Consider the following 27,404-nt stretch of genomic DNA (forward strand, 5'->3'; position numbering starts at 1 on the left):
AAGTATAATCCATCTTCTATGTGACAACCTTTAAGATACTCAAAGATCCTGTTCCTTCCAAGTCTTGTCTTCAAGAGACCAGATATCCTCATGTTGATGACTCTAAGGCTGATGATTTTTAACACTCTATCACAATTCATATCATTTGTATATGGCGCAATTCATTTCAACTAGTATTTAATGGCAATCTGATGAAAAAAATTTTTTCTGTTATTGCTAAACTGGGCATTGGTTAGAGTTCATTTACATCTTTTACATGCTTTTTGGGATTGTTGGAAGAGAAGTAAGCCCCATGAGTTGTATGTATTTCCCTCTGTCAGAATGAATGAAATATGTTAGACTTTTGAAACCTAGTCAGCCTGGGTTTTAGCTGTCTAAACCTGAAAATGAAAATCCTTAGAATTTGTAAATTATATTGTTACACAGTAGGTCTTTATGCATAACTCTTAACATGGAATGGAGCTCCTTTAGTGATTCTTAAGATCATATCTCTAAAGTCTTTAGAATTTTTATTCTGCTTCATATTTAAAGCCCTTTACAGGCTGGCTCCAATTAGCTTTTTTCAGGTTTACACATTACTCTGCTTCATGAACTCTATGATCCCACCAGACTGCTTTCTGTTTCTCATAAAATCTTGCTATGTGAGGCTTCAGGCAGATTGTTTTCCCTTGCCTATCATGTACTCTTCTTACCTCCTCTTCTCTCAGAATCCCTAGTTTCCTTAAAAGTTCTGCTCAAATGCTTCCTCCTATATGACTGACTCAAAAAAATGATTTATTAAGTGTTTACTATATGCCAAGTACTGTACCAAGTGCTGGAAATACGAAGAGAAAGAGTGATACATTCTTTGTTCTCAGTGAGGTCATGTTTTTGTTGGGAGAGAAAAAAAAAGTTCATCTGGAGGAATGCTGAAAAGTTGTAAGTCTGATGGGAGCAAGATCCAGAAAAAACAGTTCTTATCCCCAAAGTCCTTGATGCTATCAAATTGTTCAGTGGTTATGGTTTTGTCAATAGAAATAATCAACAAAGAATGAAATGACCTTTATTTCTACTAACTGCTAGTGCCTCCCTGCCAACGTTTTTTTTTATTTAGTATGTAAAGGTTTTTTAGTTATTTATATGAATTTGTTGTCTCCCACTCATAGAATATAAGATTCTTGAAGGAGAACTGTTTGATTTTTCTGTTTGTATCACCAGTGGCTAACACAATGCCTGGCACATAGTAGGCATTTAATAAATGATTGGTAATTGAATTATTGAGTTTTCACAACAGTGATTAGGAGGAAGGCTCCAGGAGGAAGAAATCTTGGTTATTGTAAATATATATTCATAAGATACATCTGACACTAGAATAGCATATATAATATTTAATGGTGAGAATGTTAGACTTTGGGGTTGATCCTGCATACCTGATACCTGGCTCAAGATGCTATGTTTTATTTTAAGTCTCTCAGATTAAAGTGGTGATGTACCTAGCAGAAGTAAACTTGTATTTGTCACGACAGTGGCAAAGACCATGCTACTGACACACCTGACTTTCTGTTATCCCAGAATCACAGATTTTAGAGTTAGAAGAGGTCCTCATTTCATAGATGAGAAAATTAATAGCTGAGAAGTGAAGTGATTTTGCCAAGTTGAGGTAGGACAAAGTGAGGACTTAGAATCCTGGTCTCTTGAATCTCTGCTACAATTCTACCTTCTGAAAGAATCATTTCCTGGTCTCCTCTTAATGTCAATGCCTCCCATCTGAGATTAATTCCATTTCATCCTGTATATATCTTGTTTATTTTTGGCTGTTTGCTTGTTGTCTCCACCTTTGGAAGGTGAGCTCCTTGAGAGTAGGGACTGTTTTTTACCCTTCTTCCTTCAACACTTAGCACAGTACCTGGTACTTAACAAATGCTTGTTGACTGACTGAATGAATCTCAACCCAGCATACTTTTCTGTAACACCATGCTGTCTCCTAGAAACCTGATAATACAAGCACATAGCTGTGTCATACAATTGTAAACTTGAGTTTTGGCTTACTTCAGAGGGTTCTGGGCTGAAAGCCCAGAGATGAAAGCTCCCAACTCCCTTGCTGACTTATTATGCAACTTTAAATAAGCCATATGCTTTTGACCTTACATTCTGTTCTGTGAAATGAGGATATTATTTGTTTTCTGGGAATGCCATGAAAGTCTGTTTGAAACTGTTAATAAAATGCTTTGAATACCTTGGGGAAACAAGGCTGTATTGATGAAGATACCAAGTCAGTGCTCCTGTGCAGATATGGAAGCATCTTTTTTTTTTAAACCACCATGTAAATTGTCTCAATTGCATTTATAATTAATGTATCCCTTTCAGCTATAGGAGGTCAACCAACTTTCCTGGAAACTTTCTAGAATCTATCTTGCAACCTCTTGATTTAACTGAAACCACTCTTCTTCAGCATTACCAATGATCTTGTATTTGCCAGATCTAGTGTCCTCTTCATCCTCCTTACTGGCAAACCAGTTGGCTAGTATATCAGGGAAGTTACGTTTGACTTACTCAGTGCAGTATCTTTCTTGAATATCTTTTCCATGCTATTATTAAGTAAATTTCCTTTTGTTATTTGTTAGAAGATTTAAAATAGTCTCTTTTCATTCTGATTCTCAACTTGAACACTAGTCCTGGCTTAAGTCAGCTCACAGAGGGAACTTTGCAAATGGATGAAATCATACATCCCTTGAATATGTTAGTGTTTCATTCCTCATTTGATATTAATAACCACAGGGTTACCAAACAAGGTTATATATATGTTATCTTTCAAGGAATCTTAAAATAATTTTGTTATATGTTTTATATAGTTTATAATGTAGAATTCATTATATCAGATACCTTATTACAAGCCAATCTTTAAGCCAGTATTTTTGCTCTATTGAATCAAAAAAAAATTTTTTTAGACATACATAGTTAACAAACAATGATTACAGTAAAATCTTTATATTCTCAAATGTGGTCATGTTTTATATCTCATTCATATAGAAAAACTAGTAAAATGTAAATGTTGAAAATACAGACTTTTGCTTTAATAATAATAGTCAGCATTTATATGGTGCTTTAAGGTTTGCAAAGTGATTAAAAATTATTATCTCATCAAATCCTCACAACAACTTTGTGAGATGGGTGCTATTAATATCCTCATTTTACAAATGAGGAAACTGAGGCAGGCATTTTGTGTGCTTCCCTAGGGCCATACATCTAGGAAGATATCTGAGGCTAAATTTGGGTTCAGCCTTCCTGACTTCCAGGTCTGGACTTCAATCCACTCTCCTTTTATGGGAAACTTTAATCCTGTATTAGTTAAACAAAGTAGTGAAAATAAAAATGAGAAATAGAAATGACAAAGACACAGAATAAGAATTCTATCCTGAAATTTGAACAGTGCAAGGTAATTGCCACATCAAGAAAACCAAAAGAGCCCAGAGAGCACCTTGATCAGGAAACATTTAATTTATTATTCAGAAGGAAAGAGATGGCAACCAGTGAACTTATTGGGTTAAATATAAATTCATCTCAGAAATCTTCCAGATAAGGATGGTGGAAGATTGTGAACAGTATTGTCTCATAAAACAGAGAGAAGCAGTAGAGAATAAAATCTGTCTAAAGAAAACTTGACAAAATATCCACCCAAGCAAAGTCATGCCACAAAGTCACTGGAAGGGCATTCAGGGATGAAAAGGAAAGGAGGATTACAAACAGAAGAAAAGCGGGAAAAGATTTTAAAAAACCATTTTAACAAACTTTTTTTTTCTTCCTATCAAGGATAGAGGAACCAGCATACTTGGACCCAAACATCATAGTCCCTGAGGTACAGAAAAAGTGGCAGGACTGAATCAAGTATCTAGAGAAAAGATATATGCTGGAGGCAATACAATTATATGGTCATTGGGGAACAACATACAAGATATCTGAAGGAGGGAAAGATAGCAAAGGAAGCATGGCCTGGAAGTGACTGACTCTTACAAGATGGAAAGGCATTGGGTGAGATCCTGGCAAAGTCTTGCTGACCTTGGGGGACATTTATAACCAATGGTGGCCCTCAAGTGGTGAATTATTTTGGTCATGGCTCCTCATGAAACTGAGGACCGTGATCTGCATTGATGGAAGGAAGATTTCCATTCATGGGATCCCAGATCTTTAAATATTGAAGTAATCAGCCAGAAAGTACTTTTGCTTTGTCTGACATTTAATAAAAGGCTAAAAATAGTTTTGAGCTCCAGAGTTCTGTTTCCCCCCCATCTCCAATGGTTATAAGAAGTCATAGTGTAATAGTCAGGCTTAAATGAATCAGGGCTCCTTACTGTGTAATCAGAATAAGAATTCTCTAATCATAAAATAAAAGCTCTTTTAAGTTCAGTACCTTTAGTTCTTTTGGTTCCTTCATACTCCCCTCACCACATGCTTGAGTCAAGGGGAAGTTTTCTTGCAAAATTTACAAAGAGGAATTATTCAGTCTTCAAGCACACTGGAACAGGCATTAATTAGGATAGTGGAGAGTTGAATATGGAAATTGAATTTGAGTGGAGGAAGTGCCTTTTTCTGTCTTTTCTTATAATGAGAGATCCTATGGCTAAATGTAGAATGAAATGTCATCCAATAAAGCATAAGAAAAGAGCTCCAGTTATTTTCTCCTGTAAAAAGGAAAATCAGCATATACTTTAGTAACACTTCATTTATCAGGAAAATGCAAATGTGAATACTTCTTCAGACATTTTCTAGCTGCATGACCTTGGCCAAGTCTCCTAACTTCTCTCTGTCTCAGTGTCCTTACCTGTAAAATGGGCATAATAGCAGCAACTACCTCACAGGGTTGTTTTGAGGATCAAGTAAGATAATATATGTAAAAGTCTTTTATAGTCTTTAAAGTGATATATAAATATGAGCAATTACCCATAGGTCACTTATCCAGCAATCTCAGCTGTCTCATGCACTATACTTGAAGGGAAAAGATTTCTGAGTTGCCAAAAGAAATGCCTCAAATCTGTGCTTTAAAATTTATTCAGTATACTTATGGGAAAGCCTCTTATGTCTGTGTTCAGGATCCATTTATTCCTTTATTTTACACAATTCTAGAAAGTTTGTTTTTTTCTGTGACTCAGGTCACAGAAGAATTAGATCATGGACCAGTGTTGAGGTGAATAGGAGACTGTTTAGCCCAACTTGCTCATTTTGCATCTTTCACATGTGTTTCCAGCCACATGGCAACACAGGGAGAATACTGGTGTTAAATACACAGACTTTTGTGATATAATAAACTTGGAATCATTGAAGACCATGGGTAATTTCCAAAAGTATATGGGTAATATTTCCAAAATTCTGTTATCCTCTGGCTACTCAATTTTTGACTCCCTTTTTTATTCATGTATAAAGGGAAAGTATGGTATTGTGGAAGGAGAGTTGAATTATTTCTAATTGTGCTTATATGATGTGCATTTTGATTTTTGACCAACCGGACTGGTTAACTTTAATCAGGGACAGCTAGGTGGCTCAGTGGATAAACTGCTGGGCTTGGAGTCAGGAAAACTCATCTTCCTGAGTTCAGATGTTGCCTCAGACACTTACTAGCTATGTCTCTGGTCAAGTCATGTAACACTGTTTGCCTTAGTTTCCACATCTGTAAAATGAGCTAGAGAATGAAATGGTAAAGCACTCCAGAATCTTTTCCTGATGAGGAGTTGGACACCATAGAAACAACTCAACGATAATAACTCACTTTGGCCAAAATCATTTAATGTCTCTAAGGCTTAGTTTCCTCATCTTTAAAGTAGTAATTTAGGACTAGAAGGTCTTTGAGGGCCCTTCTAGATTAAAATCTCATACATCTGGACTCTAAGCCTTTGTATGTATGTGCACATGCTATATCAACTCATTCAATAGATGGTCTATTAAGCTGAATGCCAAAGACTAGGTCATAAATATTTTTTCCTGATTTTCGAACATTTTTATTTAAAGTTTTGAGTTTCAAATTCTGTCCCTCCCTCCCCCATTCCTTGGCCTTGAGGTAGCAAGCAGTCAGATATAGGTTACACGTGTGCAATTATGTAAAACATTTTCATATCAGTTGTATGAATGGTTAGAACAATCAGACCAATACATCCTTTGTGTTATTGTGGACTTTACTGTGGAGGGTTCGTAGTGTCCTAGAACTCAAAGCAAATGATACAATTTTCTGTGAATAAGAACGTTTGGATAACCTGACCACTAGTAGAAAATCCTCCTTTTGTTGGAATTGTGCAAGACATCTTTCAAGTGCAAGTGGACAGCTTGTACAAGCATATATTTACTTATTTTACACATCATTTGATTTAACACTTTAGTGGATTATTGAACAGAATTACCAGTCATTTGTCAGAAATGTGTTAAGATTGTTTTGTTTATTAGTTTTACAAAGCTAGTATACTATTTCTATTATTACATCATTATGATTATTATTGTTGGCTCAAGTGCTTAAATTTTGCTATGGAAATAGCTAGTCTATTAAAAAAAAAACTTTGGCAGATTACTTAATTTAGTTTTAAAAGAATCCTAGTTTTGGTTATTAAGTCTGTACTCTTCCCCTAGGAATCATATTACAAAATAAAAATGCACATATACACACTCACAAATATAAAACAATGACTTGTGTGTTTGTCATAATCTTAAGTAAACTTATGTGTAAAACATCTTTGAGCGGAGACTAAAACTGCATTTTGGTCTACCAAGTCGAAGGCTTTTATTAAATCAATATACAATAGACATAACAGATTCTTCTGTTCTCTAACTCTCTCCATCAGTATGGCCATCTCAAAGATATGGTTTGCCATAGAAAATCATTGGCAAAGCCTACTTGTTCTCTTTTCTTGTTTACATCAGGGACATATCCAGTACATTCCTGAACCATTCTCTTAAAAGATTTTACAGCGATGAAGAAATAAGGGTTGGTTCTTGCTCCTGTCTTCTTCCTCACCTTTCTGGGGGAGGGAAGACAAGGTGAGATGAAGAGCTTGCTGCCCATGCTTTTCCATTGTTTTCTAGTCTTCTTTTCTTTGACATATCTTTAATTTTTTAAAATTTATTTATTTTTTAAGTTTACAACATTCAGTTCCACAGGCTTTTGAGTTCCAAATTTTCCCCCTTTCCTTCCCCCTCTCCTTCCCGAGATGGCATTCAATCTGTTATAGGCTCTACATTAAACACATCTTCACATTAGTCATGTTGCAAAGAAGAGTCATAACTAATGGAATGAACCACAAGAAAGAAGAAACAAAACAGAACAAAAAAGAGAGAGCAGATAGTATGCTTTGATCTGCATTCAGACTCCATAATTCTTTGGATGTGGATAACATTTTCCATCATGAGCCTTTTGAAGTTGTCTTAGAACCTTGCATTGCTGAGAAGAGCCAAGTCTATCAAAGTCAGTCACCGCACAATGTGACTGTAACTGGGTACAATGTTTTCCTGGTTCTGCACCCCTCACTCAGCATTGGTTCATATTAAGTTCTTTGATATATCTTGAAAATTGATCCCTGAATACCTTTAAAATTGAGTTGTGCACCATAGATTTCTCCTTGGCATTTGTTTAGGTTCTGCCACGCTCCCCAGCTTTGTCTTCTTTCCATGTGACAAAAGGATGAGGTCGTCTTAGACTCCAAATGCCACGGATGGTTCCATGATCATTGCTGATGAAAATAAATCTCTAAAAAAGAATACTGTTTCTGTTAAATTTCATGTATATTTAGTGTCCTCCTAGATTCTTCTATGTGTATTCTCAGGATGAGGTGCCTTACATGACTCTGAAAGTATTTTCTAATAAAAATGCTTTTTGTTATTTTGTGAAGCGATATTGCTATGGCCTTCAGTTATCCTGAACCATACTATTTTGCAGATAATCTTGTATACTGAATCAATGTTGCCCTTAGCTCTCATATCCCTCTGCTTGGCAAGATGATAACTGAGGTGATTTCTAGGAAATTTAGGACTCCTGTTTAGCTTTGAATTTGGCTAAACTTCTCTAAGAAATGATGACAGAGCCAGTGTCTTTACTTTCATCTCTTATCTCATTTTTTCCCCTGAGTCTCTAGCTTAATTAAACAAATTGATTTAGAGATGTAGTTAGCCCACTAAATGTCTTCATCTCACTGTTATCATTTCTTCTAATTTATTTTTTACTTTGCTTAGTTAGTAATGTGATTGCTAACTAGACAGCCAATTCCGAAATGATTGCTATTTCCTTGCCCTGGTGTTTCTTGTCTATTATAGTAGATTTTCCTTTTTAATTTTTGTGATTTGATTTGGAGCTCATTCTGTTCAGCTCCTTAATTTTATTTTATTTTTTCTTGCTAATAATATCCATGAGGACAATGGGAGCTGAGTAATCAACATGCCTTTAGAACCTTCTGTTTAATGATGATGATGAAAACAACAACAATAATAATAATAGCCAACATTTTGTAGTGCTTCCTATGGGTCAGGCACTTTATAAATGTTATCTCATTTAATCCTCATAACAATCCTGGGAGGGAGGTGCTGTTATTATCCCCATTTTACAGATGAAGAGACTGAAGCAAACAGTGGTTGTGACTTGTTCAGGGTTAATCAATCAATCAATAAACATTTATTAAGCACTACCATGTGCCAGACACTGTGTTAAACACAGTTGTTAAGTCTCTAAGGGTAGGTTTGAACTTAGGTCTTCTTCCTGATTCCAGGAATGGCATTCTATCCACTTCAAAGTAGCCTTTTCCTCTTCTCCTCTAGGATGACTTTTTGTATTAAAGTCACCAGGTAGCAAAGTATACATTGACTTAGTATCAAAGACCTTGTTGAGGTCATCATGGAATTTCTCTGCTTCTGAAGCAAAATGTTAGTGTATTTGTTGTTATCACCTATATGGTGGTTACTTGCATATGCTTGTTTTGAGCACTGAAAAGTGTGATGAATATATGTCAGACTGATCATTTCTCATGTGCTTTGAGTGTACAATGATATCAATTCTGCCAACTCCTTTCTTTACCTCTTCAAGGGGAGCTCAGAACCCTCCTTTCCATGCTGCTGCATCTTCATGGAATTAGTGTTTATATAGATGTATCCAGTTCAGTTCTGCAAATGTTGTCTTAATTCCCTTGTCACTGGGCAGAAATGTTTGTAGATGGTTCAAGGATCAAGTGATTTCTAGCACATTCTGTTCCTCTTCCTACTACTGCTTATGCATGGTGACTGTGAAAAATAGAAGCAAGCCACACATGACTGAGGCTGTTTTGCATTTTTGTCTGTTTCATCAGTCAGAATTGGCCAAAAGAGTCTCCATTGGTAGCCTTCTGTGGTTGTACCTCTTCATTCTTAGCTACAAATTATGGGACTCCAGGTCTGTTCTTTAAGTCTTTCAGTTTGGTAGTAGTCAACATTTATAGTTTACTGGTATAGCTTTTGGGACCTTGGGGTTTGGAGGATTTCTAATTACTGTATCTTTTACAGTAAATGAAACTGAGGCATACCAATATTATCTGCATCCCTGTGTCTCTCTGAAATAGACCAAAATGATAAAAACAAGTCAAGAAATTGAAAAAGTGCTGCTACACATTCTCTTCCTCTTGTATCTTCCTTATTGTCTTGTTTGTATCCTTGTTTGTTATTTGCAGATTTAAGCATTTCCTCTGCAGCTACTCACCATTTGGTGTCATTCTAACCTCTGCCCAAGTTATTCAACATCATCTATTTCCCTGAGGAAATTACTAAAAACGAAGTGGAAGTTCCAAATTATTACTTTGTATGATTAGTATTGAATCAAATTTTCATCGTTTTAATTAGATAACAAAAAATATTCTGTCAGGCTCTTTCCTTACTCTCTTTTATAGGAGCTGTCAGTGGTTTTGTAAAAGTGTTGGTAATTTTTATTGCAGGGATTCGAGTGAAGCAGAAATGACTTTTTGCTAGTATGTAGTATTAAAAATCTTTATATTCTCCTTTTCATACAAAGTTTGTCAGAACTCTTGGCAAACTCATAAAGATGGACTCTTGATCTTCAATGAGATAATTAGTTTTCTCTACTTTATGACACTTGTTCTTTTGCTGTTCCATCAGAATGACATAATAATAAATGAGAAAATGTTCTTTGACCTCTTTTCCCAGGATTGCTTTTCTCTATGAAGGTGGTAAGCATGAACTCATTAGTTGATATAAGTTACCATTATAAATATCAACCTTCTCATTAGCTTATCTAAGAACAGTCTTTATTTATTTATCTAAACAAAATGAATAAGCTTCTTGAGGGCATGGGTTGTTTATTTTTTTTCTTTGTGTCATCAGTGCCTAGCACGGTGCCCAGCACACAGTAGTTGCTTTACAAAAATGCTTATTGAATTTTGAGTGGTATTGCCACTATAGGTATGAAGACAAGAGACATGTAACTCAGTGAGGGCAGAGACTGGGTCTCACATAAATTTTGCATTTCTCCAACACGTAGCATAGTTCTCAGAACACAGAAGTCACTTAGCTATTGTCTGTTAAAAACTTGCTAAATTTGTGAAGAGGTACCATAGATACGAAGAAAACTATGCATTTATGTAGATGAAGGAAGTTGCACAAAAATATAAAGCGTAAGTTTTTTCTTTAAAAATTTAATGTTATGCTTTCTAAGTGTCATTTTTTGTGGTGTACTCATTGAAATTTAGTTTATGTCCTTGGACAAGTGTCAGACTAGAATTTGTCACCTTGCATAGTAATTGTAAAGGGAGAGATACTATGAATATTCTGTATGAGGTTCTGTTAATACTTTGGGCAAATGGAGTCAGTGCATTCCTGGGCCAGATTTAATTTTACTCATCAAAAATGGGGACTCAAATCCCCAAGACTTTCTAGTAAGTACTGTATAACCTAACTGAATAAATATTTGTTGAGCACCTTCTATATTTCAGACACTTTGGTAGGCATAGATAACCAAAGACAAAAAAACAAAATAGCAAATAAGTATGAGGTATAGAATTGAGGAGATTTCCCCATTTTCCTAGTTACTTCAGTAAAGTAAAAGCCAAGGCCATTTGCCAAGAGGAAGGAGAGAACAGAGGGTGTATTTGATTTGCGTACAGACGAGAATGTTCTGAGCAGCTCCTATGGACAGCACAGTAGGAAATCAATCAGGTAAGAGTAAAAATATTGTCATGTACGAGTAAGGAATCAGGTGAAATTAGATAATATGAATTTGTAGTCAGTCTATCCTAGTCAGCCTAGTGGATCAAAGAAGCATTCTAGTATGACTTCACTTTGGTAGCTCATAGATCTAAAGCTGCAAGTGATTGAATGGAGACATCTACCATGGGCAGATTTCTCAAGGAGTTTAGCTGAGGATAGCAGAGACATAAGATGGTAGATGGAGGAGATGATTGGATTAAGTGAGGTGTTTATGTTTTATTTTGTTTTGTTTTTTAAGGATAGGGGAGACAGGTGTATTTGTAGCAGCAGGAAAAGAAACCAATACATCAAGAAAGACTGAAGATTGAAGGGAGAGTGGGAATGACAGAATGAGCAGTATCCTGGATGAGACAGGAAGGGATGAGACCAAGGGGGCATGTTGAGGGATTTGTGCTGTCAAGGAAATGGGTGAAGGAGGAGGTAAGAGGAATGAATGATATGAAATAAGAAGTTTAGTAGAGGGAACTGTTGGTGAATGGCCTCAGTATTTTCAGTGAAATATGAGTAAGGTCCTTGACTGAGAGAGTTGGGAGAGGCAGTGCTGTGGAGGCTTGAGAATGTTTGGAATAGACATTGTGCTGAGGGAGAGAGAAAATTGACTTGGATTGTATTTGAAGATTGCTTGCTGTAGTGAGTGCCCTGTTGAGTTTATTCTCTTGTAACTAATCAACATTGTTTCATTGCTTCTCCAGCTTTGTTTAGTGGTTCATAAATTGGAGTGAAAAAATCAGATGCTAGGAGTAATCCACGGTTAGGATTTGGCAAGATGTGTTCAGCTGTAGGGCAGGGGGACAAGGGATTTATTTGATTCTAGAGGATAGTATAGAGTTGAATTGATTTGCCAAGTGGTTGAGATAGGGAGGAAAGTGCAGTGTGACCAATTCAGTGGTGATGGCCTTTGAAAGAACCATAAGTTATTGTTTGTCAGGGTAGGGAATTTTCACAGGATTAGGGGATCAAAGGCAAAGAGAAATCTAGAATGATAAAATATTATGATCAAAAAAAGGAATTTTGGAGTTCCTGAATATGGAGTTGATTGTAGAGGTATAAAATTGGTGAGTGATGATGGAACCTTTGTAACTGGGGGCACAGTGAAGATCAGATTGAAGGTGTCAAAAATGTGGTCTGCCAGCCAGCTGCAATACTCCTAAATACAACCTGAATCAGATTAAAATGTAATTGGAAAATATTTAACAGGACAAGTAAAATGCCATGGAATATAGACAATATTAATATATGGTTTTCTAAGTCAATATGCACCCATAGGGATCCTTATGATTTGTTTCTATTTGAGTTTGATACCACTGGTTTAGATCACAAGAGTTGGAGGAGGATGATCTAAGCAACATGGTTGTTTATAACACATAAATTGAAGTTGCCAAGTATAAGGTTGGGGGTTAGAGTGGAGAGGAAAATTGTGAGCCAAGTCCTGAACTCTGAAAAAATGAAGAATGACCTAGGGATCATGAGATAATGGTCACTAGGATCTGGATAGAATAACACACATACACACACACGTGTGCACATATATATGTGTGCATATATATGTGTGTATATTTGAACTTCTGAATAGGAGTGGCTTCTCAGTGAAATGGTAGATGGATAACCAGAAAGGGGCAAAGAAAATAACTCCTCATTTCTCTGGCAGGTGCATGAGAAGATGTGGTTAGTATTGGTGAGGGTGGCCAAAGGAATTGTATTTTGGGGGGGCAGCTTCCCCCAAACCCTAGTGCTTTTCAGCTTTCATGTGAGTGTTGTTTTCCCTCATTAGAGTGTGAGCTCCCTTGAGGACAAAAACTGTCTCTTATTTATATTCTCAGTGCTTAGCACAGGACTAGCAAAATCCAATCCAGTCCAATCCAATATACATTGTATGCAGACGATGTTAGAGCATGGAATGTTAGAGCTACAGTAGACTTTTGTTGTAATCAAATCTCCTCCTTTTACAGAGAAGGAATTGAGACAAGAGGTTGACCAAGGTCACCCAAGTGTGTCTCTTGTTGTCACCCCCTTAGGACAATTGAGAATTTCAGAGTTTTACACTTCTACTTAGTTCTTCCTCTCTCAAGAAGCAGGTGAGGTGGGATGAGAATTGCTTCTGATGCTCATGTCCTGAGCTGTTCCCTCACTTAAGGGAGCCAGTTGTTATCGTGGAAGTAGCTTTGCCAAACTTTTTTTCATTCTCTTCTGGGCAAATGTGCACTTAGCTGAACTGCTGCAAAACAGTTGTGACACTGAGACCTTGTCCAGACTCTTCTGTAGCAAAGAATGATGCATATCTAATATATTAATCATGCTGTCATGAGCAACATCACTAATGTTGTTAACGTTAATTTCACAACTTGTGTATTTGACATAGTGGATGACTTTGTTTTCTTTTCGCCTCATTTCACCTGTACGTACCCAGGAATGAAATTTCTTGGGACTTTATCGAATGGAAAGAGAGACTATGCTGGGATGTCTAAGGAGAGAAGGACTGCCACTTATTAGCTATGGTTGGTTGGTTGTTGTCCTTCGTTCTTGAAGAGGACCAAAATGACATCATCGTGATAAACTCACCATAAAGTTTCAGTGTGTCTGACTGTGGCTGATCAAACCAATACGAGTTCGGAATGCTTTATCCCAGACTGGGCACAGATATTTGCTGTTGGGTAATTCACTTAACTGTCTGAGCCTGTTTACCTAAAATAAGATGACAATCCTAGACCATTTTCAAGACAGTGTTTGGGAAAGTGCTTTGTAAACTGTAGTATGCAGTATACCTACATGTAGGGTATCACCTTCCTCAGGGCTTGTTCAGTTTACAGTATTGTAGATGATCTCTAAGGTCCCCTCCTGTCAGTGCTTGTAGGGTTCCTTAATCCTGTTTATGCCACTAGAACCCGCTGAGGCTGAAACAACTTCTCCTTCTGTTGAGCAGGGTAGCTTTGTGCTCGGCACTGCTGATGTTACAAGCTGGGGCTAAGCTCTGTCTCACTTAGTCTAATACTGTCATTTCAGGGAAACAGTTTAAGTGTACGGTGTGTGACTACACAGCTGCTCAGAAGCCACAGCTCCTACGCCACATGGAACAGCATGCCTCCTTCAAGGTGAGAAGACGCAGCAAATCAGAAGGAATCCCTAGGATGGAATTGGGGTTCACTTTTCACAAAGGGAAATTTTCAAATTTGGGTACAGATACTTCTTTTCATTTACTTATCTGTACAACAAAGCCAGGTTTCATCCATCATAACAGCAGCACTTGGAATTGAAGGCATATCTCTCTTTAACCTGTTCGTTCATTCCAAACATGTAATCTTTTCAATATGGTTTGAAAAGAAAAATCTGTACTGTTAAAAAACCCCAACAGCAGTAATAGATTCTGTCATTTAATGTAGCTACTTATATTTATCCAACTGATTTATTTGTTACGTACTCTCAATGCCTGCCTTGTTATTGATTGTTTTAAACTGTTAAACATCTTAGTAGTTAAGGATTGTGTCTAATGAATTTATACAGTACAGCAGCTGGCCCTGTGCCGTGTACAAATGGGTATTTCAGACAAACTGTTGTTGATGATAATGGATATCAGGCATGAGGGTAAGAGGCAGGGTTGTAAACGGTGCTAGACTACCAAAGGATAGCTGTAAGCAGAAGGAAGTATTAATCCTGCATTAATCATTTAGCCTTATTCTGATCCTTAAATAGTGGTCATTAATCTCATGGGGAAGACCTCCGTATTGTGTCTTATTGTGTCAGGAAGGATCACACCCATTGCTCTTCTAAGTTCTTTCGCTGCATCTATATAATTTATTTTAGAGAGCTAACCTGTATACATATATTTTATATTTGGAAATGTGTATTTGTGTGTGCATATGCATGCATACACACATCTATAGACAGTATCTATATATGTGCTTTGTAAGCTTGAACGAGAGGCATATAATCTATTGCAATACATGGCTGTTTTGAGAATTCTTAAATGTATTGGTATTTTTTGCATATTTAGTCCATAAAATGTATAAATCTTCCCACATCGGTAACATTTCTCCACTCAGTGCCTTATGTGGTGTGGAAGTGGCGCCGGGTTCTGAAAAACTCTGTTAGTGAAGCTTCGGTTCTGGAATATTCTACCTAGCTGGAAAGTCTTGGAGTGTTAGATTGGCAAAGGACTGTGTCTGTAATACGAGTATCTGCCTAGCTACATGTTTGGAAATGCCTAGCACTAGGGCAGCCTATTCATGGGATAATGCTGTTTATGAAAAGTGGACCTCACTTATCAGTCAGTAAATATTTATTAAGCACTTATTACGTAGACTCCATACACTGTGCTAGGTACTGGGCATACAAAAAGAGGCCAGGGCAGTCCCTGCCCTCAAGGATCTCACAGTCTAATGGGGGAGACAACAAGCAAATAAATATGAACAGACAAGCAATATAGTGGGAAAATGGGAAATAATTAAAAAGAAGAAAGGGAATCTTGCTCATCAGCCATATTTATGACTATATTTTTAATTTTTTTCAGCTCTTTTCTTTATCCCTTTTTTTTTTTCCAAATGCATAGACCTTAATCTTAGACTGACTTAGAAAATCAGTTCTGTGAAAGAGGAAGAAATTATATTGTGGTCAGAGATGGGGCAGAAAAAAGTGAATGAGAGAAAGAAGGAGAAGGGAAGAGGAAAGGAGAGAGTGAGAAAGGGTTGTGGAGAGAGAGACTGCTGTAGATATGGAGGGGGAAAGCAGGGGGAAGAGAAAGAGGGAAGGAGCAGGGAGTGGAACTCCAGTCCTCACTCCCTGCAGCATCCATTATAGCTAATGTTCTGAACTGCCCTTCCCAATCCCTGACTTCTCTCTTAGTGCATTTGTAAGATGAGGGAAGAATGATGTTTTCTAAACAGTTGTAAGAAAAGTGCCATTAGGATTCTTCTGTTTTCCTTGACAGTGCTTCAGATATATCTTTATGTTTCTGTCATGGCATGGATTTTGAATCTGGGGTTAATATTTTGATAACTCTAACTCCTTATAGAAAATTTTTTTGCAATACTATGTGTTTATTTTATCCATTTAAAATCATTATTTGAGAAAGGGGTCCATAGGCTTTCCCAGACTGTCAGGAGGCCATGACACTAAGAAGGTTAAAGTCGCCTGCACTGGTGTGATGGGCAAGTTGTTTTTTAATGTTAGCATTATTTCATAAAAGACATAATATGAAATATCAAAAGTATGAATATAAAATAAATATAAACTTATATACTATATGTATAAATATAAAATGATATCATAGAACTACACATAAACATAAATGGTATAGTGAGAATTAGTATTTGAGTCAAAAAGCCTTGGTTCAAGTCCCTGTCCTGCCACTTAGTAGTTGTGTGCCTTTGAAGCTCATTATTGGACCTCTCTGAATTTCAGTTTCCTATTCTGTAAAATGGAGTTAATAACAATTTAACTACCTACCTCCTTGTTTCACATAGTTTTTGTGATGAAGGTACTTTGTACTATAAAATGCTATAGAAATGAGTGTTAGTATTCCCACAAGCTATTGTTAAAGCAGAATGGAAACATCGGTTTTGATCTCTGATGTTATTTGACAGGATAGTGATGAGGCAAAGGTTGGAATTTTATAGGGGATCTCTGTGGCAGTTCAGATTATCATCCTGCACAGAGAAGATGGCATTGCTCAAGGATGATTGATTATTCCAATAAAGGCTTTGAAAGGAAAACTTTATTTTTATTTTTTTAAAACCAATTATCTGCACAATTATTTGCTTTTGATAGCCTTAAATTTTATTTAAGAGCCAGAATGACGAATATTTTTCTATATATTAGATTTTGTATCTTTGTTCATTTTAAGATCCAGCTATTTGAGCTTCATATTATAAGCATCATTTCCTCTACAGAGATGCAGGTTATGAGTGAGAGGTGATAGTCCCGTTCCATTCTGTCCATCATGCCCAACATATTAGCAAGGACAAGTCTGGGTGTGATCAGAGCAAGTGACTGGGAATCATAGCATACAAAGATTGGTAGGAAGAATTAGCCTGGAGCTTTAAGGAGGGGCAGAGTGGAAGAGGATGCTTTTATTACCTTTGTTGAAATGTGTAATGGATTACCTTGTGGAAGAAGATTAGACTCATTCTTCTTGATCTCAGAAGGCAGGTCTGGGAACCACCAGTAGAAATTGCAATGACATATATTGTGACTACATAAGGAAGAACTTCCTAATGATTAGAACTGTTGAAAAATAAGCTACTTTGTCTCAGAGGTAGCAAATTCTCATCAGTAGAGGTTTCTCAGGCAACATTGGATGACTACTTCATGGGGGACACTGTAGGCAGAAGTTAGAGTAGATGACCTATAAGATCCTATGATCTAAGATATTAATTTATTCACTTCAATGAAAAATGGTCTCACTTCATTCCTTAGATTGTCTAGAAGAAAATTCTCCTTAGAGAATTATATTGCATTTTTTATCAGGATTTCTGTTGAAATTATGTATTCACTTCTTTAGAGCTGGCACCTGTTAACCTATGTTGCTGTGGTATACTGTGGTATACTGCTTTGACAGCAGCAGCCTTGGATTTAGCTCTGACATTTACCCTTTTGGGGGGTGGGGGGAGGGGCAGTGGGAATTAAGTGACTTGCCCAGGGTGTGAGGCTGGATTTGAACTTAGGTTCTCCATATTCCAGAGCCAGTGCTCTTTCCACTGCACCATCTAACTGCCCTGACATTTATTCTTAGTCTCCTTTCTGAGATCCTCTGTTTCCTCATCTACAGAATGGAAGTATAGTATTGGCATGAATAATGGATAATAGTGTTGGCAGCACTACCTTCTTCATGGCTGTTTTGAGGGAAGCATGTGGTGAACCTTAAAGGTCTATAGCCCTGTGAATTATGATGATGATGCCATGTCATCTCAGAGTAGGAAGGTGGTCTGAACTTCTGTGTGTCCCTTCATGTGAGGCACCAAGTAAGCCCACAGGCACTTATTTACCTTTTATGTATCTCCTAAAGCAGCTCAAAGGATTTCAGAGCATTCTGTATGGCAAGTCATGAGTTCAGAAAGTGTATCTTCAAGACAGTAAAACATAATAATATTCTGAAACCAGTAGTTTCCAGCATTTGATCTTTTAAGAAGCTGTGTAGTATGGCTTGCTGCTGACTTTCCATACTTTAGGACTCCGGTTCTGACACTAAGTCATTTATTTCACAGACCTCTTTGATCATTTCCTTATATAACAGTTTTCAGAACATGAAGCTTTGTCTTACATCTAGGTGGTAATAAACTCTTTAGTCTTAGGTAAGTCATTTATGTAAGACAGAAGGCCTGTTCTTTATTTTAAAAAAATCTCTTAAGAGTCTGCTTATATATATATGTATGTATGTATAAAACATAAAATATATAAATATATATTTATGGATTTTAAAGTGATTTATTATGAGCTCAACTTTTAAAAATTGCAAAACCAATTTAATATGAATTTGAAACTAATTAAACTTTTAAAAACACCAGCATATGAATATCTTTAACAGAGGAACTCTTAATCTTTTGTGTATCATGAATTCCTTTGACAGTTTGATGAAGCCTATGAACCCCTTCTCAGAATAATGTTTTGTTTTGCTTTTAAATTGCAGTTGAAGGAAATGCTAAGTTTCCATTTAAGTTTAGTGAAAATAAAATGTAATTTTTTTCCCCCATTCATTGTCACAGACCCTGGAAGTGGCCTATGGGGTCCTAGTAAAGAACTCCTGTTCTAACTACCAGCTAACATATCAGTGTCTCCGTCTACATTCCCTCTCATTGTTTTTGTTGATTACCCTACATTTTTGTGCCTTTTTTCTTGTGTTATTATTATAGTCAGTTGTATTTACTGATCTTCTGGCTCTTCTTTCTTTATTTCCAATTTTTTGGTATGCTCTCTCTTTTTCTTTATTTTCCATTTATTTGTTACTTTTAATTATGCTACATTGTTCCATTACATTGATATATCATAGTTTGTTCAGCTCCTTCCCAGTTATTTAGATTGTTGTGTTAAGATACATTTTATTTATCTTTTAAATATATCAACAAAGTGTTCATTATGAAACTTAAAGATGTTATGAACTTCTGCACATGCCAAACTTGTGTACAGTCTGCAGATTTGTTTCAGATCTGTGGTTTAATCAATATGGGTTAGTCTCAGAGGAGATACTCTCTCCAACTGTACATATCACTGTAATTTATAAGGTTAGAAAACTGCCTGGTGGCACTGGGCTCAAATGACTTACCCATGCTCACATATCCAGCTTATGTCACAAGTACAACCTGAACCTAGGTTTCCAAACCCCAAAGCCAGACTGCCATCTTTTATGCCATCCTGCTTACTTTGTTTGCCTTTTATATGTGTGTGTACTTGTTCACAAATGTATAGGTATGTGGTGTATGTCTCTAGATGCAACATGACATAGTGAACAGAGAATTGGATTTGGAGTCAGGAAGAATTTTTTTGAATTTCATCTAAGAAACTTACGAGTTGTGCGACCATGGACAAGTCACTTGACTATTGCTTTCCTCAGACAGCTCCCAAGGATTTAAAAATTAAATTATAGAGAGATTTTGATCTATGTTGGTGGAGAAAGCTTCCATACTCATACTCCCAAACTCATTGAATCCTGGAAAATAAGAACTGAAGGTGAAGATGATAGTGATGGTGGTAGTGATAACTGACTTTTATATTAGCATTTTGAGATTTTGCAATTGTTTCATATCATAACCTTATTTAATCCTTAAAATAATCTTGTGAAGAAAGTGCTAGACATTTTTATTCCCATTTTACATCTGGGGAAATTGAACTCTAGAAAAATGAAGTTTTTGAGTGACAAATAGGCTAGGTTTTTTGTTTTGTTTTGTTTTATTTTAGGAGGAGTGGGGAGTAAAATCTGATCAGCCTAGAAAAGTACTCTGGAACCAGCTTGTGAAAGGTTTTAGATGCCAAACAGAGACATTTGTATTTTAGAGGAAAAAGGGAGACAGTGAAGCTTGGTGGGCAGCAGCATGATGTTGTCAGGCTTGTATTTTAGAAACTATGCAGTTGCCTGGAGGAGGAGTTAGAAAGGAAGAAACTGGATGACTAGATATGAGTAAGGAAGGGATGATGACCTGAAATGAGGTGATTGTGGTATGAGTGCAGTGAAGGAGATGGATGCAAGAGACACTTATGCTGAATGACCTGTTGTTGAGGTAGGCAAGTTTCAGTTTCACCTAATGATTGGATTAGATGTTCTCTAAGGTTTTTTTCAAGAGCTAAGTTTGTATTTCCATGCAAGACTGCCCCATAAGACTATGTGTTCATATATAAGCAGTAGCTAACTTAACTAAAATCATACATTTAGAGCTCTAAGACACCACAGATGACATGTAGTCCAAACTTCAAACCCCATTTTACCTTGGTAAAATGAGAAAAATGAGTTCCAGATAGGTTTATTGACTTATCCAAGAAATCACGGTGTTTTTTGATTCTCAGTCCCATGGTTTTTTTCGCTACATCCCAGGCTCAGGCAAAGAGAAGGTCAGTATAAATGTTTTTTTTAAACTATGTTGAACAAGTAAGATGTCCTGTGAAAGGTAAAGGAGTGAGAGTCAGGGATGGTTTACGTTGTTATTTTTTCAGTATACTTGGTTTTCTCCTTGTCCAATTCCTATATTTTTTAAGATTTTCAAATGGGAAATGAGGTTCAATTCAATAAATAGGCATTTGTTAAATGCCTAATATGTGTAATGTTCTGCGTTTGGTACTGCAAATGAAGACAAAACTGATTCAGCTCTTGTCTTCAAGATATTTACATTCTATTGGAGAATGCAAGGTGTACATTAATAAGTGAATGTACAATCATGCAGAATGATTTAAGAGTGGGGGGAGAGTGTTAATAATAACTAGGCCATTATCAGAAAAGGTCCTGTTGTGTGATACCTGAACTGATGTTTGAAAGGAATCCAAGATTCTTAGAGCCTGGAAATATGGAGGGTTGGGAGGGTAGGTATGAAGAGCACTCAAGATATGAGAGACAACCTATGCCAACTCATGAAGTGAAGTGGAGATATTGTGTGCCTTCCTTGTATGAGGGTCATTTCCAGCTATCTTTAGTTGATAAAAAGACTCTGGCCTTGTAAACTTTTTTGCTAAATAAATTATTTCAATTTCATAAAACTTTGAATTTTTAAGGTACCTTAAAATAGTAAGGGAAATGAGCTTGTTCATATTAAAATAATATATTGCTTGGCTCATAGTTTGAATTATGGAAATGCTGTATGATTTGATAGCAAAGGGAATTCCAAGCAATTAAAAGGCAAGCACTAAAGAGTGTTCTAATCTCTTCAACTGGCATTTGTTTTGAGTAGATTGATTTACTGCTACTTATTGAGATGAGATAATTCACTAAATGCAAGTCAATTTTGAAATTATACTATTGCATTTGAGGACATTCCATCTATAAGAATATTTTTCTTGATTCTTTTGAAGAAAAGTCTTGTTTTTTTTAAAACTTTTTATTGTTTTCTATTTTTAAAGGAGTAGGGGAAAAGAAAGAGAAAATAAGTCAAATTGTGTTTTTTCTCCCCTCATCTTTATATCCATCTTTAATGATGAGAGAAATAGAATCTTGCCTGTTGTCTCACAGAACCATAGGGTCAGAGGAAGTTTAGTGGCCATAAATGAATGAATGAATGAATGAAAATCATTTATTTACTGACTTGCTGTGTGCTAGGCACTATACATAGCATTGGAGGTACAGATAAGAGTGAGAGTGACAGTTCTTCCTCACGGAGCTTACATCATGTTGGCAGGGGTATAGGTAAAAAAGTAGAAGCAACATATAGGGATAGGTAACTGGACTTATGATTACATTGGTATAATAAGTAGCTTTTATACAAAATATTTGCCGCCTGTAATGGCAGTCATGGCAGCACACCTGAGGACTGCTGCTCTGAATGATTTTCAGGGTCTAATCACATAGTTAAGTGAACTCTCTATTCAGCAATAAACAAAGCATTGTTCAGTAAAGTAAAGCAAAGCATTCATAGCAACATCCTTAAGCAAAACACATCATCTAATACGTGTATGTATTTCATAACACTCAGTATGTTGTATGACGCATAGCATATATCATTGCATCCCCAAATCAGGGCGATCCAAGCTAGGGTCTTCCCTGGCACGATACTTCCTTAAGGGGTAGCACAAAATACCACAGCATACACCCCTAGGTCACTGTAAGAACAATCGCCTTAATCAATTCAGTGTCCAAGTAAAGTCTTCTCTCATCTTGACTCCAGGCTGACTTCCAGACTCCACAGCTCCTCCTCTACGGGCCAACGGCTCCCACCTCTTGCCTGGGTTCACAGCTCTCTGCTCCTGCTCCTTATCTCAGTTCATGGGGACTGTTCCACTCCAAACTCTTCCTGCTTCTGCCTGACAGCAGGCTCCAGGGGCTCCTGCCCACAGCTTCTATTTCTAGGAAAACAGAGCTTAACAGGGCTATCACGATATTTATACACATTACCAGCGCCATTGTCTCAATTCACTCATAGAGACCAACAGGGCTTCTGTCTGAGAAATTAACATGGACCAACAGAGTGTCAACGTCACAAACATTCTTTCTTTTTAGGCCACCTCACAAGCAATTTCCCTAGTCTACTCATGCTCACTTCTCTCTCTCAGCTCTGCTTCTATCTCCAAGCAATACCATATATATATGTATACACACACACACACACACACACACACACACACACACACACACACACACACACATGTTTCCAATTGATTGAATCAACGACGTGACTTAATTCAATCAAAGGCTAGATTCAATCAAAGGCACTTGATTGGCTAAAACTCAGTCCAGACAAACAACTGAAATAGTCGTCTTTGCTTGCCATTCTACCACCTGAGCCAAAGAGAAGTCTTCATCTTTCTTTATGACAGTTCTTCAAATTCTTGAAGAAAACTATCTTGCCCCTCTTCATGCCATTCTCCAGGTTAAATATTCTTAGTTCCTTCAGAAGAGTCTTTCGTATGCTCACTAGTCTCCCTAAACATCCTGTTCACACTCTTCTAGTTATCCTATGCTACCTGCAATAAACTATAGTTAGTGTCCTTCTTAAAATGTAGCACATTTCCTGACTGGCCTGGTTCTGCTAGTCAAGAGTTCTGGTTCCTGTGCTGGCTGGCCCCTTCCAGTGGCATTAGGATGTAAATCCAAGGGAATCAATGGTCAAAGGATATGAACAAGCAATTTTCAGAAGAAGAAATCAAAGCTATTGTCATATAGTTTCTATAGTCATATAAAAATGTTTTAAATCACTGTTGATTAGATAAATAGTATTTAAAACACCTCTGAAGTGCCACCTCATACCTATTAGGTTGGCTAAAATGACAGAAAAGGAAAATGACAAATGTTGGAGGGGATGTGGAAAAATTGAGACATTAATGCACTGTTGGTGGAGTTGTGAACTGATCCAGCCATTCTGGAGAGCAATTTGGTACTATGGCCAAAGGGCTATAAAACAATGCATACCCTTTGACCCAGCAATTCCACTACTAACATCTGTATCCCAAAGAGATAAAAGAAAAAGCATCTATATGTACAAAAATTTTTAAAGCAGCTTTTTTTGATAGTGGTGGCAAGAAATTAGAAATTGAGGGAATGCCTGTCGTTTGCGGAATGATTGAACAAGTTATAGTGTGTGATCCTGATGGAATACTATTGTGCTATAAGAAATGAAGAGCAAGATAGTTTCACAAAAACCTGGGAAGACTTACATGAACTGTTGCAAAGTGAAATGAACAGAACCAGGAGAACATTCTCTGCAGTAATAGCAGTATGATCAATTGTGAATGATGCAGCTATTCTGATCAGTACAATGCTCCAAGACAGTTCCAGAAGACTTAAGATGAAAAATGCTATCCACCTTCAGAGAAGGAACTGATGGAGTGTGAATGCACATTGAAGCATATTTTTTTTACTTTCTCTATTATTCTTGCTTTTTCTGTTGTTGCAATATGGCTAATATGGAAATTGATTTTGCATGATTTTGCATATCACTTTTCTTGCCTTCTCAATGGGTGGGGTGGGAGTGAGGGAGAGAATTCAGAATTCAGTTTTTTTTAAAAAAGAATGTTAAACAAATAAATTATATATATTTATATTTATTATATATTTTATATGTATATGTGTGTGTGTGTGTGTGTGTGTGTATTTAAAAGAACATAATTCAAGAGAGTCAGCATGGCACAATGGACCTCTATCTAGACATCTATCTAGCCAACCCTGAAGTCAAGAAAACCTGGGTTCAGGTCCTGACTCGACCCATACCAGCTTTGTGACCATGGACAAGTTACATAACCTCCCAATACCCTAAGCAATTCTCTGATTACAAGTTATAGTTGATTTGCTGACCTGCCTTGATGATGAGGGATTCTACCCTGGGAATTCTCTGAACCAATGAAATGATAGGGATGTATGGAAGAAGGGAATATATAGTGAATATTCCAGTTTTATTGAGTATAAATATTCAGTTTTATCTCAGTCTCATGGGACAAGTAGGGAAACTAAGGCTCAGAGTGGTTCTAGTGAGGCTGTACCCTACTTAAGTCAGGACAGGCCTTTGAACTTGAGTCTTCAGAATCTCAGTCCAATGAAAGGCTTTCTGCAATGCCCCACTGCTTTTCAAGCATGTCACAAGTTAAATAAGCACCTCAGTTTAGCTGTAAAAGAAAAGAACACTAAAAGTAAGAGACCTGAAGCATTCTGGAATTTTCTCCCTATTGCATAGTTCTTGGGGTGACTTTATGCCAGCTTGCATTTTATGAAATTGATGGCTACCTTAGACTTAATGAAAAACTTCCATCTTCCTGTCTTGGTGTTTTGGCTTTAGAAACTATGTCATAAATCCTAGGGGTGTCCTACCAGCAAAGGCCACAGGGAAACTCTTGTATAATCCAGAGTCTTTATGTCTGTGTAACTTGACTTAAATTTGACAATTTCAGAATTGTAGTTAATATTTTGGGGTGATATGTCATAGGGCTTTTAAAGGAACCAATTGCTGCTTTATTCTTTTTTTTTTTTTTTTTAGTGTTTCAGATTGTGGAAGACATCATTGAGGCAACGATTAGACAAATGAATAGCATTTGATAAATACTTTGTGCCAGTTACTGTGCTAAGTTCTGTAGGCAAAAATGCAAAAGGGAGTCGGTCCCTTCATTCAAAAAGCTTACTTTTGTAGAGAGTATCCTCTGTGCTCAGTGTCATAAGGCCAGGCATCCTACATCTCCCCATAAAGGTTCTAGGGTACCTCTGAAGGATTAGGGAATATCTCTTTTCTTATTGCCATCTGCCCAAGCCCCTACCAGCTGTGTTCTACCAACTGACTCGTACCTTGTATTTGTGGCATTTAAAAAAGTTAGAGGGATGTGATTTCTGGGTATTGAGTCATTTTATTCATAATACTAGCATTTTAATAAAAGATGTCAGTGGTACTCTTGAATGCCAAAGAATATCATAGCAATGGGCTCATGGCTTATATGCCCTTGGAAAAGGGGTGTTCATGAGGGTGGCAATCAATTCTAACTGGTTAACAATCAATGAGAGAATAATATTGTAATATTATAATGAGGAGTGGGCTCACTCTAGTGAGAGGCTGAGAGAGTGACATCATGTCAGCCTTGGACAAAAAGACACACAAACCGCTCCCTAGATTGCCCCTTGGGCAATCTAGATAAAGAATCTGTCTTCCCCACTCAAGCCTGAGCCCAAGCCAGCGGGCCAGGAGTTTCACCTTAGATTAGAAGTCTGACCTAATTGGATAGAGTAGCAATACCCAGAAAGAGGAGAGTGTTAATCTCATCTTCCCTCACCCTTGATGCTGAGAGGTTGGAGAAGGAAATAGAACCGGGATGCGAGGGGCAGGAAAGAGGAGCAAGCTTGGGACTCCCTAACTCTATTAACTGACTATTAATGTGAGAGAGAAACGATCATTTCTCTTCTATCCTAGATTCCATTTAACCACTTAACATTGAGTAGATTTTTTCAAAGGCATATTTATTTTAAATATATAGCAAGAACAAATATATTTTCCCACATTCTCTCTTAGATCCCAACCTCATTCTCGAGAATAGGCTCAAATTTAGCTCAGTTCCTACACAGTTTTGGTTCTACCAAGTTCATGTCTCAATGCAGCATGGCTGCTCTACGAGTCCTCCTCTTGGCGTCTACTGTCCTGGATCACTCCTGAAAGGTGCTCTAGAAATTACTACGCTAGCAGCAAATTCAGACTCTGGAATGCTGTGATGCCAAGCTGCTTCCAGACCTTTTGAATTGATAACCTCTGGGTGGAGGGTAGGTGGTGTAGTGGATAGAGGGCTGGATCTGCAGTCTAGAAGAGCTGTGTTCAAATTTAACCTCAGATGCTTGGGTGATCCTAGACAAGTTACTTAACCTCTGTTGTTTTTTTTTCACCTGTAAAATAGGATAATAAAAAGTTGTGAGAATAAAATAATATTTGTAAAGCATTTTGCAGACCTTCAAACACAATGTAAAAGGCAGTTATTATTCACTTAAATTAATCAATCAATAAACATTTATTAAGTGCCTCCTGTGTGCCAGTCGCAGTGCTAAATGCTAGGGATATGAAAAGAAGCAAAAGACAGTCCCTGATGTCAAGGAACTTAGAATTTTATATGGGAGACATGTAAACAAATATATACAAAGATAGCTATATATGGCATAAACAAGAAACAACTAATAGAGGAAAGACACTAGAATGAAGAGAGCTTGAGGAAGGCTTCTTGCAGAAAGTGGAATTTTAGTTGGGACTTAAATGAAGTAAGAAAGATTGGTAGTTCCAGTGGGAGAGGGAGAACATTCCAGGCATGGGCGGGCAACCAGAGAGAATTTTTAGTCATGAGATGGAGTGTTTGTGGAACAAGTAGGCAATGCCACTGGATCAAAGATTGTGTGGAGTGGAGTAAAATGTAAGAAATTGGAAAGGTAGGAAAGGGGCTAGCTTATGAAGGACTTTGAGTGCCAAGCAGAATATTTTTTATTTGTGTCTAGATGCAATGGGGAACTACTGAAGTTTATTGAGTAGGAAAAGTGACATGGTCAGACCTGTGTTTTAGTGGCTGAATGGAGGATGACTTGGAAGTAAACTTAGAGGCCAAAGATCAAAGGCTGTTTCTTGGCATTTGACCTTAGG

The 27,404-nt window shown here is 37.1% G+C and overlaps 1 protein-coding gene across 1 annotated transcript in view; it reads left to right on the forward strand.

Moving 5' to 3' along the window:
* ZFAT (zinc finger and AT-hook domain containing) overlaps positions 1 to 27,404 on the forward strand; it is a 291,294-nt gene that overhangs the window by 169,841 nt on the left and 94,049 nt on the right. Inside the window, 1 exon segment of the mRNA XM_072603001.1 lies at positions 14,194 to 14,282. Coding sequence (XP_072459102.1) covers positions 14,194 to 14,282 — 89 coding nt within the window.

The sequence above is a fragment of the Notamacropus eugenii genome, chromosome 4, assembly GCF_028372415.1.
Source record: "Notamacropus eugenii isolate mMacEug1 chromosome 4, mMacEug1.pri_v2, whole genome shotgun sequence".
NCBI lineage: Eukaryota > Metazoa > Chordata > Mammalia > Diprotodontia > Macropodidae > Notamacropus > Notamacropus eugenii.